The sequence below is a fragment of the Xenopus laevis genome, chromosome 2L (assembly GCF_017654675.1).
Source record: "Xenopus laevis strain J_2021 chromosome 2L, Xenopus_laevis_v10.1, whole genome shotgun sequence".
Lineage (NCBI taxonomy): Eukaryota > Metazoa > Chordata > Amphibia > Anura > Pipidae > Xenopus > Xenopus laevis.
Window position 1 is genome coordinate 87,498,173 of NC_054373.1, and position 17,080 is coordinate 87,515,252.

At 39.4% G+C, this 17,080-nt stretch overlaps 1 protein-coding gene across 1 annotated transcript in view; it reads left to right on the top strand.

Annotated features, from left to right (window-relative positions):
* The window catches only part of epha10.L (EPH receptor A10 L homeolog), a 64,119-nt gene extending 51,616 nt beyond the window's left edge, over positions 1-12,503 (top strand). The window contains exons 2-3 of the mRNA XM_018246715.2: positions 8,344-8,408; positions 10,786-12,503. Of these exons, the coding sequence (XP_018102204.1) occupies positions 8,344-8,408; positions 10,786-11,496 (776 nt within the window). The 3' untranslated portion in view covers positions 11,497-12,503. The remainder of the gene's footprint in view (positions 1-8,343; positions 8,409-10,785) is intronic.
* The last annotated feature ends 4,577 nt before the right edge of the window (positions 12,504-17,080 follow it).

Here is a 17,080-nt window from a genome sequence, read left to right on the forward strand (position 1 = left end):
TAAACTGTATAAGCCTATCTCTCACACTCACCAACGGCACATATAAATTGTCTATGATTTCTTCCCAATCATCTGGGTCAACACGAACCCCACTACTCTCCCACTTATATTTCACGCTGGGTCTGGGATCATATCTGTTAGAAATTAAGTGCTTATAGGTATTAGATAATAGCTTGACCTTAGTGGGCTGGGCTATCAATTGTTCTATCCCTGTACATTGTAGATGTAGGGGGGGGGGTTGGGAACTGCGCTGAGCAAAGATGGCTAATCTGGTTGTATCGGAATTCAGACAGGTCGGGCAGAGAGAGAATCCGGCGCAATTGAGGGAGTGTGTGAAGAGTCCCATCCGTGTATACTTGTGATAGCCGCTTCAGACCAAATTTAGTCCACGTCCCCACTTCTGAGAAGGCAGCTAGGTGCGAATAGTTACTATTACCCCATAAAGGCGAGTCTGGAGACAGAGAGGTATCAGCTTTTGTGATTTGCACAATTGCATCCCAGGCTCTCTTAGCGGCATCCATTACAGGCAATAAAGGGCCAAGATCCTTTCGGGTTCTATATAAAGCATTGTGCAAACTTTCCACAGAGGTAAGATACAGCGCCTCAATTATGGATGCCTGGTTATCAGCGTCAAACACTTTCCAACCAGCTGCATGCGAGGCCTGGGAGGCAAGATAGTATAGTTCATAATTGGGAGAGGTCAGTCCTAGATGAGCTCGTGGAGCATTGAGGGTGGCTCTGGACAGTGTGGGCGTTTTGTTTCCCCAAATAAATTCAGATTGTGTTCGATCAATATCAAGCAATGCTTTCTTGGGTATGTGGCAGGGGGTATTACTCAGTATATAAAGAAATTTAGGAAGATAAATCATTTTGCAAATATTAATTCTTCCAATTAGCGTGAGAGGGAGTTTGGTCCAGTGTGCAAGCGTGTCCCTAAATTTGCGATGTAAGGAGTATAAGTTATGCTGCAAAAATAATGTCGGATCTTTATGCACTGTTATCCCTAGGTACTTAAAATTGTCCGTCACCTTAAGGTTACAGTCCGGGGCCATCTCTATCGGGAGTTGTCCGTCAAGGGGGAATAGTAGGGACTTGTCCCAGTTAATTTGGAGGCCCGAGAACGAACCAAATTGTTTGACAATCCCAAGCACAGAAGTGAGTGATTCGTGTGGGTCTGCTAAGTACAGGAGCGTATCATCCGCATACAATGAGATCTTCTCTTCAATTGTTTTGTAGATGAGACCCCGGACCCGGGGAGAGTGCCTAATTGCTATGGCCATAGGTTCAATTGCCAGCGCAAATATGAGCGGGGAGAGGGGGCACCCCTGACGAGTACCTCTGGTAAGGCAAAATGGTATAGAAGTAATGCCATTAACCCTGATGGATGCCTTTGGTTCACTGTACATCAACTTAAGCCATTTTATAAAGCAAGGGCCAAAACCCATTCTAGTCACAACCTCCCATAAATAGGGCCATTCCACTGAGTCAAATGCCTTAGCCGTGTCCAACGAAACCACCAGCCTGGAACCCACATTTTCATGATTTAGTTGTAAGTTAAGAAACAAACGTCTCAGGTTAAAGCTGGTTGATTTAGAAGGCATAAAGCCGGTCTGATCTGGTTCCACTACCGTAGTTACCACTTTAACAAGACGCTTAGCTAAGACTTTTGCAAGAATTTTAACTTCCATGTTGAGCAGTGAGATAGGTCTATAAGAGGAACACAGCGTGGGGTCCTTCCCCGGTTTGGGGATCACTACAATTGTCGCGTCTGAGAACGTTTTAGGGAGAGAAAAACTTTCAAAGGCATACATCAGGGTTTCATGCAATTTGGGGACTATTTCACGCAAATGAATACGGTACCACTCTATAACAAAGCCATCCGGACCTGGGGATTTGCCAGAGGGGAAGGATAAAATGGCCTCTGCAATCTCAAGAGGAGAAATCGGGGAGTCCATGTACCTCGCCTGCTGAGGTGAAATATTTGGAATGGGGATCCTATTAAGATAATCATGAAGATCATCAGTGGAATAATGCGCAGTAGAGGTGTAGAGAGAGGAGTAAAATTTACTGAATTCCAAGGCTATGTCAGATGGGGAGGTCAACATGGCCCCTGTTGAGGATAGTATCCTGGGAATAGCAGAAGTACCATTAGGGGGATTGGCCAGGAAAGCTAAGGGTTTGCCATTTTTATCACCATATGCAAATGTAGTGCTGGTGGCGTGTAGAAGTTGCTTTTTAGTCAGTTCTAACCTATGCAAATTGAGACGCCGAAGAGCAGCAGCAAATTCCCCATGCGTCCGTGGCGAGGGATTGTCAATATATACAGATTCGGTTTGGGTAACTGCTGATTCTAGGAGTTGTAGAGACTCTTTAGTAGTGTTTCTAGCCCTGGCAACTGCAGCCATCAGAGTACCACGAGAGACTGCCTTAAAAGCCTCCCAGGCAGTCGAGGGATCCACAGAACCATGATTTACACTCCAATACTGCGTGACAGAGTCAGTGGATTCCCCTACCACGCTAGGGACCTTCAGCCAGTAAGGGCTCAGCCTCCAAGTCCTATGTGCAGGGTCTGAGAGGAGGTCCAGTGAAAGAAGTAAAGGGGCATGGTCTGAGATTCCCCGTGGTAAATACCCAATCTCTCTAACTTTGGGGAGTAGGTCCGAAGTAACCAGTGCCAGGTCTATACGGGACAACGACTGATATGAGGTGGAATAACAGGAGAATTGCCTGCGCTCAGGATATTTCCAGCGCCATACATCAACCAAATTGTACGCCTGGGCCCAATCCGCAAGTTTAGAGGTGGTTGCTGAAGGGGCGGATAATCTATCCAATAGAGGATTGCAGCAACTATTAAAGTCACCCATGATACACACCGGGGCTGGGGGCAACTGCAACAGCGTCTGATACAGGTCATGAAGCACTGTCTCCGTAAACGGGGGAGGGATGTAAATATTAGCTATGAGGATGGGAAAGCCAGCTATAACACACGCCAATACTTGATACCTGCCCGCTCTGTCCGAACGCACCTCCAAGAGGTCAAATGGGAAACCTTTCCTAACTAGGACCGATGTGCCCCTGGCATAAGTTGAATATGTAGTATGATGAACATAAGCCACCCATGGTTTTCGAAGAGCTAGGACCCGGTTCCCAACCAAGTGGGTCTCCTGAAGTAGTAGAATGTGGGGGGCATAAGACTTCACATAGTTGAAAACCAATGCCCGCTTCACTTTATCATTTAGGCCCCGAACATTCCAAGATATTAACTTAACCGTAGCCATGAGGTATTGTGCAAAAGGGGATGGGTACTCACTTGACCATGAACATACTCCAGGTGTCCGGACACCCTACGACTCATGAACCCGCCATACACACACATTGTCATCCAGCCAGCGAAGGAAAGAGAAGAAGGAAAAAAAGACCGAAGGAAGGGAAAAAAGACATAGTTAAAACAACTCACACAAAAATAAAACCCCAACCCAACTACCCCCCACTCTGCCCAACCCTCACAGTCTGGCGGGCTTAGGTTCCCAAACATAATATCAACTGGGGAGATTGGTAGCCCTCAACAGGCTAACTCCAAAACTTGTCATGGTCAAAGAGCATCCGTGGTCACAGGATATTGAAAAAGTAATCTGCAGATCTAAAAGTAGTCATGTAGTTCCATAGTACATATAGATAGCATCGGCATTCCATAAGTCCCAAGGCAGACGTCAGTGCCCGAGTAAGGTGAAGAGCAGCACCTACATGTGTCCAGAAGCCTTGTAGAAGGCATGCCGGTCATCTAAATAGCCACAGTGCTGCAGTTGACAGGATCATACGATGCTGCTGGAACATACAGAAGCACCAACTACGGTGTGGAAAGCAACAAAAAATGAACACTTGCATCGATAACTACAGTCTGCAATAGGGATTACATTGAAAGGTTATGCATAAATGCCGCTCCTCACTTCTTAACAGAGCAAGGAAAGTGAAACAATGTGCAACAGATCAAAGAAGCGTCGAAGAAGAGGCTTACAAAAGAACCATTAGGGCCTGGGACTCCTGCCGGAACGTGCTTCAATCCAGGTCAATGCTTCTTCAGGAGTATTGAAAAAGTGAGATTTGTTAGCATCAATGACCTTGAGTTTAGCCGGGTACAGCATGGCATATACCAACTTCAAGTCTCGTAACTGCCGCTTCACACCAGTAAAGGTACTGCGCTGTTTCTGCAGATGAGTGGAGTAGTCAGGGTACAACGATATAGTTGCCCCATCATGCACCAGCTGGCCTTTCGCTCTTGCTTCGGAGAGGGCCGCATCTCTATCACGAAAGTGAAGCAGCCTTATGAGAAAGGAGCGCGGGGGAGCACCCGGAGGTCTAGGACGACCTGGGACGCGATGAGCCCGCTCCACGGTATAGTGCGCGGTGAAGGGTGCATTGGGCAGTAGTTGCTTGAGCCATCGTTCAGCAAAATCAGTAGGTGAATTGCCTTCCGTGCCCTCCGGAAGCCCAACAACCCGCACATTGTTACGGCATTGGCGGTTCTCATAGTCATCTAAGAGAGAGGCCTGCTGCTTAAGTTGCTGCTGTAAATCAGTAAGCTGTGCTGGAACTGGTGCACACATATCCTCAAGAGCACTGACCCTGGCCTCCACAGCTGTCGTTCTCTCTCTCACAGCCTGCAAATCCACTTTGATCAGAGATAGGTCAACTTTAACCTCCTCTATGTGTGTAATAAGTGTGGTTTGACAAGTCGCTATTGCAGCAAGAATTGGCGCAAATGTCGTCTCCGGATTATCCTCAACCGGTACTGAAGAAGGGGAGGAGGGTGCAGCGCCATCATGGCCAGAGCGCCTCACAAACTGGTCCATCTTCTGCGACGTTTCACCAGGCTTTTTTGGTGCTCTGCTGCTACGCATAATAAGCGTGTGAAGGAGCACTCACCACACAGAAAGGAGCAGACAGTTAGCTGATTAGTATATTATCAGGATCAATAGCACCACGGAGCTCTCAGAACTATAGCCTGTCAATTCAGCATGTAAACAGTATAACAAACAGTCCCGATATATCTGGGTCTTGAGCAAGGGGCACCATTAACAAGCAGGTGTACAGGCCCAATACTGTGCAGCACATAGAAGGCAATAGGGAGCATATAATAACACCCTAGTATGGCATTCTCAATCCCAGAACCACTCCACTCATGCAATAGGGGCAACAGTGCAGTCTTACAGAGGAGAACGTGTGGTACTGCAAAGGTGGAGCCGCGTTGGTACAGTAGGCAGTTCCCCCAGTTGGAGAGCAGCTCAAAGTTTGGTAATGCGAAGCGACTGCCCCCTATGGCGCCCTGCGTCGCCAGGCTTTAGCGATGGCTGTGCTGCTGCGCCCAGTACATGCGTTCCAGAGTGGAACGCTTCAGTTGCCAGAGCGCTAGAGGAGATGTCGGCCCCCAGGGACAGGGAATGTGTCTGTACGGCTTACCGGAGCGGCCTAGGCCGCATAAACAAGTCAGCTCCCTGCCGAAAATGCCCTCCTCGTGAAGCAGTGCCTTAGGATGTACTGGCGCAGCTCCGTCGCAGAGGAATGCAGCTCAAGTCCGTGTGCAGCGTCGGGCCGCGTTCCAGCGCGTTCCAGCGCAAGTCCCCGGTTTCCGGCCTTGGAGTAGGCCCCAAGCGGGAATGCGGCCCAAATGGTAGCAGAGAGCCGGATTTGCTGAATACCCGCAGAAGGTAGCTTCCCGTGCCGAATCAACAAAGGCAAGTATCGTGACAGAGGCAGATGGGGTCAGATTGTGAGGAAACCCAGAGAGCACAGGTAAAACACGTCTGCTCCTTTGTGCAGCTAGCCACGCCCCCACCCTGCCTCATTATTAGTGCATTTGGCCGCACTATATTTATGGGCTAAAGAGGAGATTTAAAAAATATCCTGTCTATATTATTTTACAGAGGATAATGCAGCTGTTTTAATAATGGAAACATTTTATCACATGAAAGAAAAATTTTATTTTTCCAACAAGCTCTCATCGACTAATATGATCCAATGCACAAACGGAGCATCACTCCGACTTTATTGTCTGTTTAGGCTTTACATGGTTTCTCTGTCAGGATGAGGCATAGCAAGATTGGAGTTAAGTAAACAATCCATATCTCTTTAGTGCAATAAAAAGATGTTATGTAGAAATATATTTTTCTTTTTCATTATCTCTCCATTGGGATGAAATGAAAGCAGAATAGAAAAACGGAGGAATGGTCAGTGAAGTGTGATACACAACAGCAATGTATAAAAAAAAGTATTTCCATTATATCCAGTACTGCATACAGACCTGGATATGGCATTCTGAAAAAAGAGTGGTAAAAATTTAAAAAACAGGCCAAAATGAACTAGTGAAGTAAAATTACTTCACATTAAATAGTACATATATGTTCTCAATGGTATGTCTTAAGTGCTGCCTGTACAGATTGCAAATGGGAGAGTTTTAGGGTTTACATCCCCTTTAAATTAGGGCCAATATTTATGCATTAAATTTTAGACCTGAACATTTTTGAAAAATAGAAGGCACATCAGTCTAAGTTATTAACCATTCTAATAACATTTAAATGACCTAGAACATATACATTTTGTAGATCACACAAAGATTTGCAACAGGTTTAATATACCTGCTGGTGCAAATAAAATGTGACACTTCCTTCTAGTTATATTTATCACTTGCTTTATGTTTTCTAAGACATCTGGATCAGTGAAACAATACTGTAAAAATACCATCATGTCTCAGCTTTGATCCATTTTATATACTTATCCCACAAATCCACCCTGACATGGGGAAATTTTAAAAAGCTAGCCATGCTATAGGTCACGTTTTAACAAAGGTGGGTTGCATTACATGATCTCATGTTGTCATTCAATAACTAAAGTATATTTGTACCCTATGTTATTTGCCAGAAATAAATATGCATTTCTGTGATTTTTCTGTCATTTGGTATACAGTTATGGGATTACTTATCTGCAATCCTTGCGCCATAACATATTGCATAGCAGGGTTCTTTCTTTTTTATTTAAATTTAAAAAGTCTGCCCAAACTAGAATCCACAATGTGACCTTATTTATTAATAAAAAAAAGCATAATTTAATCAGATCGGGAACAAACTCCATGGGGAAATCCGAATCATACGTTTTTTCGAGCTTGTTCCCGAAAACCCCAGATTTTTGCCTGAAATAGTCAGATTTTAAGACTAATATCAGTGCAGGCCACAGAAATTTCCAAATAAGATAGGGACTTCTCTCATTGACTTAAATAGAACCTCGGCAGGTCTGAGATTTTTGGATTCTGACTTTTTCCATCCTCGTGATATAATAAATCTCGGAAAAAATTCAAGTTTTCTTCCCCACTAAAAGTTTGGATTTTCAAATTTTTACTTATTTACAAAAAGTACAAAAGTACAAAATTAAAAGGAAATGATGTTTTATGGCAGAGCTGTCAGCCATAGGGGGAGAATTTGAATGGGAAGCAAATACAGACAAGGACAAGGTGACCTTTATGATTCTCCCCAAGAGCACCACGATGGAAAAAGATTTGAGGCTCCACTGCAGTGAGTGCAGGACAGGGAGAATGAAAGCCGACCTTGTCTTGACATTGAATGCAGCATTTTGTCCCAGTTTAATTGTGTCCACAAATGGATTGGAGCTTGGATTTGTGAATTGCAGATTTGTGAATTTGATACTATTGATTTAGTGGGGTTTGTGTCATATCCAGCATTGTTTGTTAAAATTATGTCTGCAAGTGATTGTTTAGGCCCAAGTCGCACTGGAAAACCAGGGTTGCTTGCATAAATAGGCGCACTTGCGCTCCGTTCATCAGAGAAGTCTAGGTGTGCGTAATGGTGTTTGAGTAAAGCAAATACAATGTGTCCATTTTTTGTGCAACAGCACTTGTGATTATTTTCATAAATGAGTCTTTCTGTCATCCATTTTTTTCTTTCTTCTCTTCTATTCTTTCTTTTATTTCTTAACGTACTTATGTAACTTTAAACATATATTTCCTTTTCTGTAATACTTAAGATAAGATTTGCTAATGTTTACTTAACATGCCCAGTAGTTTGCAGTTGAATAAGAACCATGACGATTATTAATGGGTTTTGTTACATGACATTAAAGGCATGTTATTGAGTTAACAAGTTACCCTGTGAGAAATTGTAAGGTACCAATTATGTGACATTATAATTAATGCCTGTGTTGTGCAGTGTTGATAAATAAAGTAGACTTCACAACTTTTGGAAATTACTTTTAATGTCTGACTAAATGTCACCACAGAAAGGGAGAAACATTTTGTTTTTAACACCATTTTCATTATCTTCTACTGTTTAATTGCAGTTGTTCTACTGGATTCCAAAGAATCACAAGCAGAACTGGGCTGGACTTCACATCCACCTAATGGAGTAAGTACTAATATTAATCTTAATATTAGTTAGGGAATCTTGAACTAATATGTGTATATTAGGGATGTAGCGAACTGCCGATTTGGTGTTCGCGAACGCCGTTCGCGAACACCGGCAAAAAATGCGAACGTTCGCGGACAGTTCGTGAACTTCGAACACCCGCTAAAATCGTTCGATTCGAACGATCGAAGGATTTTAATCATTCGATCGAAGGATTTTCATTCGAATTGAACGATCGAAGCCATTCGATCGAATGCTTTTCATTGAATCGAATGCTTACAATCGCTCGAACGAATGGAAATCGTTCGATTTTAGCGGTCGAAGGAATTCGAATGGTCGAATGGTCGAACGACTTGTATTCGAATCGAACGCAAACTCAAAATGTGAACGTTCCCAAACGTTCGCGAACATTCGGCGGACGCGAACGGTCGAAGTTCGCGCGAACTAGTTCGCAGCAGAACAGTTCGCTACATCCCTAGTGTATATGTCCAATTCATTACTTGGAAACCAATGTGATTCTAAAAATGAATATAATACACTGAAGTATTATCATAATTGTATGTATATATTAGCATAATGCCCCTGCTTCATATGTATTTTGTACACCACTTTATGCATAGACAACCAATTTACCAAAATGCAGATGATGAAGATGGTAGACTGTCTCAAATCGTCAACATAATTTGCATTCGCTGACATGTAATTTCTTGTTGGAGAATATTCATGTTCTTTGGCTCTGCATTCACGATAGGTCAGACAAGTTATTTACAGCTTAGTACCAGTTAGATCTACCACTTTATTAATAAAACTCACAGTAAAAGGTAAAGGAGTGGATGTGATTCAAATCATGGGCTATTCACAAATATGGCACCAAGACAGGACTGGAGTGAAAGTGTTTGTATGGAGATAATCTATATGTGTAAGTGAAAATTGCAGAGCTTCAGAATGGCCGCCTTTTCAAAAATGCACTGTTGCATACATGCTGTGCATATTCAGTGTAAAATTGCACAATATTTTTACTTACTTGGAACAAATACAATGGGCAACAAAACCCTAGACAGCTCAATTACTACCAGGATTTATTTGTTCAGTTTCTATTATGTCTAGGTATATTTTTTGGGAGAAGAAAACACATAATTTTACACATATTCTACATAATTCAGAGACGGTTCAAAATGTTAGTTGTCAGATACACAAACAGAACATGGATAAATTAACTAAATAGATCCCTCAGGGGCCCTGAATTTAGTGAAGGTTGTGTCTGCCTCCAGTGTCTCAGGTGAGCTTAGTTCCTTATCCCCTTTCTCTTGGGATAATCTGTTTCCGTAGTCTTGGCATAAAAAAGGGTTGTGACAAAAACTTTGGGATACCCCCAGGACATACATAAAGTTCAGAAGGACACATACCCAAAGGAAAGACAAAACAGATATAAAACACAGTATTCTGTCATAGAAATGGTAGTGGATTTTATAAAATCAAATTTTGAAGTAAATTTTATATCTTGTGAAACTCTAGAGGGAAAAACAAGGAAGCTACATTTATAATTTTTTAAATGTCAGTAGAACAGGCAAATGCAAAACAAATTACAATACGTTGAAGAGGACCTTTCACCCAGACATAAAAATCTGTATATATAAAAGTCCTTTTCAAATTAAACATGAAACCCAAATTCTTTTAAATCATCCATATTTGTTATAAACTTATTAAAAAAATGAATCATATATTACCTCCCCCCTTCTATGCCTTAGGGTGACATGTCCCTTTTAATATTATGCTCTGCAACATTAAGTTAAACAGATAGTTTAGGCTGAAAAATACAGTTTCCATCAAGTGGAACCCCTACAAATGTTCCCCTGTGATGAGATCACAATTTTGCCTTTTTTTGTGCTTTAAGTTCAAATGTGTTAAAGATAAAAAAAAAACAGTCTAAAGGGTAATAAACTTGCTTAAAAAGGGGGGCAATTAAATGAAAAATGTATAATCTGCAATCCATGGAAAACAAAAATGCCCCCTCTCTATATCCATTGCTGCTTTTGTTAAACTTCTACAGCTTCCTTTCTTCTCCATTCCCCAGGATTCCCCTTGCCAAATCCCAACTCGTGTACCTGCTTATATATTTTTTTTTACTTTAATTCATACAACCACAGCCATTTTCTCTGTTTAGTTGACTTGATTTTATTTGAGCAATATTTTATATTGAAAATATTATTGCAGCCCTACAATTTGTTGTTTTTACAGTGATATCTCCCCATACTATTTATTGTATGGCAGCATCATTTTATGAAGTTTCAGTCTCTTACTGCACGTAACAAGCATATACAGTATTTGTAATGAAAAAATGCTTTGAATGACATGTTTTCTGTCTCATTTTTTGTAGTGGGAGGAAATCAGCGGTGTTGATGAGAACTACAAACCAATTCGTACATACCAGGTTTGCAATGTGATGGAGCCAAACCAGAACAACTGGCTACAGACAGGCTGGATTTTAAGACGAAATGGCCAAAGGATCTTTATTGAGCTGAAATTTACGCTAAGAGATTGTAATAGCATTCCCGGGGTGGCAGGGACATGCAAGGAGACCTTTAACCTTTACTACATTGAATCTGATTACGACCTAGGAAGAAACATTAAAGAGAGCAAGTATGTCAAGATTGATACCATAGCAGCTGATGAGAGCTTCACACAAGGCGATCTGGGAGAGCGTAAAATGAAACTGAATACAGAGGTCAGGGAGATTGGGCACCTTAATAAGAGAGGCTTTCACTTGGGATTTCAGGATGTTGGAGCTTGTGTTGCCCTTGTCTCTGTACGTGTCTATTATAAAAAGTGCCTGTCCACTGTGCAGAACCTGGCTGTATTTCCAGACACTGTGGCAGAGGCTGCCTTCTCAACTCTTGTGGAAGTAAGGGGAACTTGTGTGAATAACTCTGAAGTAGACCTTGATAATCCTCCCAGGATGCACTGCAGTGCAGAGGGTGAATGGCTGGTCCCTATTGGAAAATGTACTTGTAGTGCTGGATTTGAAGAAAAAGAGGGTAGCTGTACAGGTAAAAAACAGTTTATGGTCTCTATAGATTTGCTGGAATAATACCATATGTAACAGTTAAATCTGTAAGAAAAACAATGCAAGTGAATGCTAATGGTTAGTAGGCAATTTTGCTAGTCAACATTGTTATCTTTTTCTGTCTTGTATGTATATCCTGTAACTTGTATCTCCTAATATTTTACTTGTCTTGTATTAAGGCAAAAGTGAAGCAATATACCAGAGCATTTATAGCTGCTTTCAATGGGGTATGAGAACCTATTGTAATTGGACTTTTGTTTATAAATGAACAGTTTTGCAGTTTTCAGGGCCAGTCAGGTCATTACAGTGTTCACATCCAAAGGTACAGAACAACCCTGTACAATATAAAAAACCAAATACACCAGGGCTCATTTATAAACTTCATGCAGCACAAAATGATTTACACAGTGAACAAATTTGTCCCTCGCATGGTCGCATATTTGTAAAGCTAAGATTGGTGTGTTTATTGTGCAAACATAATTGCAAATTTTGTTAAGAGCTTTTTAAATACATCATAATCCCAAATTGCGAACATTTATGCATACTCTGAATTACGCCATGGCTTTGGTGGTAGAAAATTTTTTTTTTGCAAAATGTGAATTTAAATTACCATCAACATTATATTCACACGCAACAACTTTGCACAGAGGCCGTGCTCATGCAAACACCCATCTCATTTGAGAACCATTTGTGTACAATACGAATTCATACAAACAAAAAGAAAGGACATAGTAGTGCAATATAAAAAAAAAAAATGTGCTGCTCGAAATTTATAAATGACCACCACTGAAACGAAAGGAAGCCGATGCCTCGAATGTAACTTATCAGATTGTAAAGACCCCCTCTGTGTCTTGGCCAAGGACATGATGTGTAAAGATTATACGCAACATCCAGAAAGCAAAGGTTGGAAGAAGCAAAGCAATAACAGTAGCTAAACAGCAAAGGCTAATGCATAGTTTAAACTGCTTATGGCACATACGCAGAGGGAAATGAATGCACATAAATACAGTATATATATTTATCTATATATATATATATATATATATATATATATATATATATATATATATATATATATATATATATACATAGGTTTTTGGTAAGTGAATATTGAATGTTATTGCAATTATATACTGTATGTAATATGTTGATATATGCATTTCACTTGGCATTAGTCTTTTTGGTGTATTGCGGGTAGTTTGAAAAGTATTCAGTATGCAATAGAAAGATGATAGATTAATAGATATAGATAAACACAAATACATAAAAAGCTGAGTTTTCTTTAGATTTTGTTCTTTAGATTAACCAAATATAAACAATAGCAACCCTATGTAAAAACAATTAACAAAATGCAGCGGCATAGAACTAGAAAATTCTCTGGACTGGCTCCATTTTTGGCTTTGCACTAAAATACATTATTTGCTGGCTTTGCACTAGAGGCTGCTGACACAAATATATCTTTGTGATTTAAAGCTGGCTTATAAATGAGCATGTTAACATTAGCAAGAGTATATTCTTAAGCAACAGGATTCATTTACATGTGTTTTTCAGCATTATTTATCTACCTGCCATTTGGTATTCCATATATATATGCACAGGCAATGTATACCCACAAAATATAGGAGACTTGAAACACGTGCAAAACGTTTACTCTTATATGATCTATATATGAGCCTCAGCTGTGAATCCCTATTGGATTTTTTTTTCGACACCTTTCTCTGGTGAAATTCACCTGCTTCTCCAATATACTGACTGATGGTGCAAGTTGCATTTTGTAAATAGCTGAAGTGCTTCTTTCTCTCACTCCTGGTCTAAATGAGCTTGAAAAGTGGCACCAACTGAATTAGTTGTTAGCCTATTATTATATGTTCTACAGGATGCGTGGGCTAAACAGTAGGCTGGATTAAACTGGATCAATCATAATTAAGCCCTCTGAATCCTTTCTGTATTGTCATATCTGGGTACTTCTGTGCTTCTTGATATGTTTAATTATATACTATTGTGCCTTTTCTTTTTTGTAAAACAAAAACCACATACAATAAGGCAGCAAATAGTCATTACACCTACTTTGTACCCAGGCATGCAGATCTGATTTATTTTTTATTTGCATTCAAAAAGTATTTATATAAAAGAAATTAGTTTAAATTCACCTCCGGGTCCAGGGGGTGGCATTTTCCTCTCTATGAATAATTGTGACAATGTTGCATGATTATGCTCATAAATGTGCTTGTTTCTTATAATACTGGCTAAGGCAGTGTGCTGGAAAGTTTGTTAATATAACTGTGTTGCATTGATTGTTTTGTAAAGGTGACATTGATGCCAAGATGATCATATTTACATATATACCTCAGTATATTATAATTCAATGTTTGAAACTCTAGTGACCTCTATACAAGCTGTAGATATACTATATGTGACTTCACATAATGTGGGTTGTGAACTGTTAATAAGGGAAGCATGCAACAATTACATTTTAATAACCTATGTTCCTAATATCAGAAGCTGACTGTTCTACCTCAGTCACTTTTCAACCTCTGGACTATCAATCTTTGCAGAGCAGCTTAGTGTTAACCTCTTAATTTCATCTCTCATGATAAGGCAAGATGCTCAATACAAATTTAGATCTAGCAGTATCGAACTGATGCCTCTCAATAACTCCGCTGTTATGCTGGGATTTTGAAAGTAAAGGTCATGCTCTTGTGAGGGTTATGTGGTTTGTCAATTACGTCCAGTTAAAGTGGAACTATTATTATATGTATAAAACCTTAGATTTAGCCTTAACTGATGCAATGTCTTTCTCTGTATCATAGCGTTCACAATGTTTGTAGACTTATATTTATTCTTGTTCTTCTGAAAAATTTGTTTTCTTTTTGCCTCTTGTATACATATAAGCCTCAGAATTACTGTAATTGCCTTATCATCCAACACCAATGAAAATAATTGCATCCCCCCCAAAAAAGATCAACTTTTCCTTAGAACTCGTATGCTTACCAGCAAGAAACGAGCAGAACTTCAAACACTTGAACCTCTGTTATTTAATGATAGTTCCCCTTTGACACGTTATTTTTTAGCAATTGTCTGAATTCAGTTTTTCAGCAAGCTTTGTTAATACTTAATCTGAGTGTGATTAGTCACTTGCAAATAGTACATTCAAAGAAATGTTATTCTTCCAATGTAAACCAAGTACCATTGTGATTATTTTTTACATTTAAAAAATAAATTGCATTTTTGCCATGACAAAAAAGTAATTTAAAGTCTCCTTTCTTTTGTTAGAGTTATAAACTTGTGGGTTTGATGTAAAAAATAGTTGTACATAACTGATTGAGGTTGGAGTGAATGTATTCTAGCATGGTGATGTGTTATCTATATTAATAGCAGACGTTTATAGAACTCTGGAAATCCACAATAAAACAGATGTTGCATGAAGTAGTCTGCTTATGTATGGCAGTTTTCTCTAGGAAGGTGCTGTGATCAAACCCATTGAAACAATGGCAGCTATTAACCAAAATGCTTAATTATATTTAATAATTGGGCAGTACAATGCCTATTCTGGGCCTTCTAGGATTCCTGATGCACTTCTTCTACTACCAATTTTTTCTCCTGCTGAATTTAAAAAAATCTTAATAACATAATTACGATAAAACAAAATCTCATGTACATTGGAGAATCCCATAATATTAATGTGTCCCTTTCCATATAATACACACACAAAGGAACTTTAATGTGTCTTTAAAAGAAAGCCTTGCACAGGTTGTTATCTTACTTTTTATATATTTTTTTCTGTAGTCTTCAGGGCTAAATAAACTACAGGTATGGGACTCATTATCCATAAAGGTCTGAATTAAAGAAAGACCATCTCCCACATACTCAATTTTATCAAAATAATCCAAATTTTTCAAAATGATTCCCTTTTTTTTCTGTAATAATAAAAAAGTATCTTGTGTTTGATCTAAAGTAAGATATAATTAATCCTTATTGAAAGCAAAACCAGACTTTTGAGCTTATTTAATGTGTACATGATTTTCTAGTAGACTTAAGGTATGAAGATCCAAATTGTGGAAAGATCCATTATTCGGAAAACCCAAGGTCCCAAGCATTCTGGATAACAGGTCCCCTACCTGTACGGAGTAGCAGGTTTAGTGTACTTAGCTAGTGAAAGACACCAACCAATCACATGTTTCATTTAATTATTCATATAACACTAGAACGTAAAAGTTCATTGTTGATTGACTGCTATTAGATATTGACGGTATTGCATAACTGGGATAGCAACCTTTAGGGCAATACAAGCTTTATAAATGGTAATAAATGGTAAACTTATAAAAACATATAAAAAGACTGCTGTTCCTGTAAAAATATTGGATCTATCCATTAGGAGGTGTTTATGTTGTATCAATAAGATATCACTAGGCAGTATTAGGGCAAAAAGGGTTAGAATTTTCATATTTTTCAATCAAAATAAAGTACTAATGGCTAAAGTCATAATATAAGAAAGTGGTACAACTAGTGGAGAAAGTTTAAAGGACTGCAGGAGACCTTTTCTGTTTGAAGGCTAAAATCTTTTAAGGCATGATGTAGAATTTGTTTCAGTTTACATATTGTTTGCCTTAATAGCATTGCAAGAACAGTAGCTTTAGTAATCTGAGATTTTCTATATTATAACTATTGATTATATTATTATAATGTTAATGGTAAGTGCAAAATAACTGGCAGCATAATTAGACTAGCTTCTGTCAAACAGCTGGTAGATACTTCATGGTTCCTCTTACTCTATGCTACTCTGTAGTTTCCATTAACAAGGCAATGATGTTACCTCACTCTCTTATGTTCAGGTTGTTCTGCAGGAGAATCTAGAAAGCACCTGCTTGCTGCTCTTACTTCTAATTTATTTTATGATGCAATTAAATTCTTAAACATTGTCAATAGATCACTTTCATTTCCTGTGCTTTTCTGTAAATCTCCATTCTTACACAAGGAAGCAGTCGAAAATTATAATACTAAAATGTGTTTATTTTTTTATCGTGTCTCATCCACTTGTCATCCAAGGGATCACATATGCAAACAATAAGTGGGAGAATCATGACATGTTGGCAGTGGTTATATTTTATACCTTATTAATCTGCATATTTAACAGTTGGAACCGAGGTTACTGTTGGTATTGAAAAAAATATATACCCTCTTTTTGACATAAACTCAGTTGAGATTATGTAGAATTATGTAGAAAGGTGCATAAAACAATGGCTGAACTTCCAAATTATTTAAATATGTATGTACACACACACAGAGATCCAAAAAAAGAAACTGACATGACTGTGTTATGGCCACTCCTCCATCGTGTCCACTCCCAAAGTGTGCAGGTTTTCCCATGCTGGTCTCCATTCCAGTAGACATCATATGTGGGGGATTTAGTGGTTGAGAAAACCATTCCACACATATGGAGTAAAATCAAAATTCCAGCTTTATTTGATAATTAATACAACAAACAGGCATCTATTACAGATGTACTCCTACCCTATGACATGTTTGATCACCTGACGCATTTCATGCCTCCGTCTGGCACTTCATCAGAGGTGAGGTCACAGGATATCCTGTGCCTTATATACCTGTA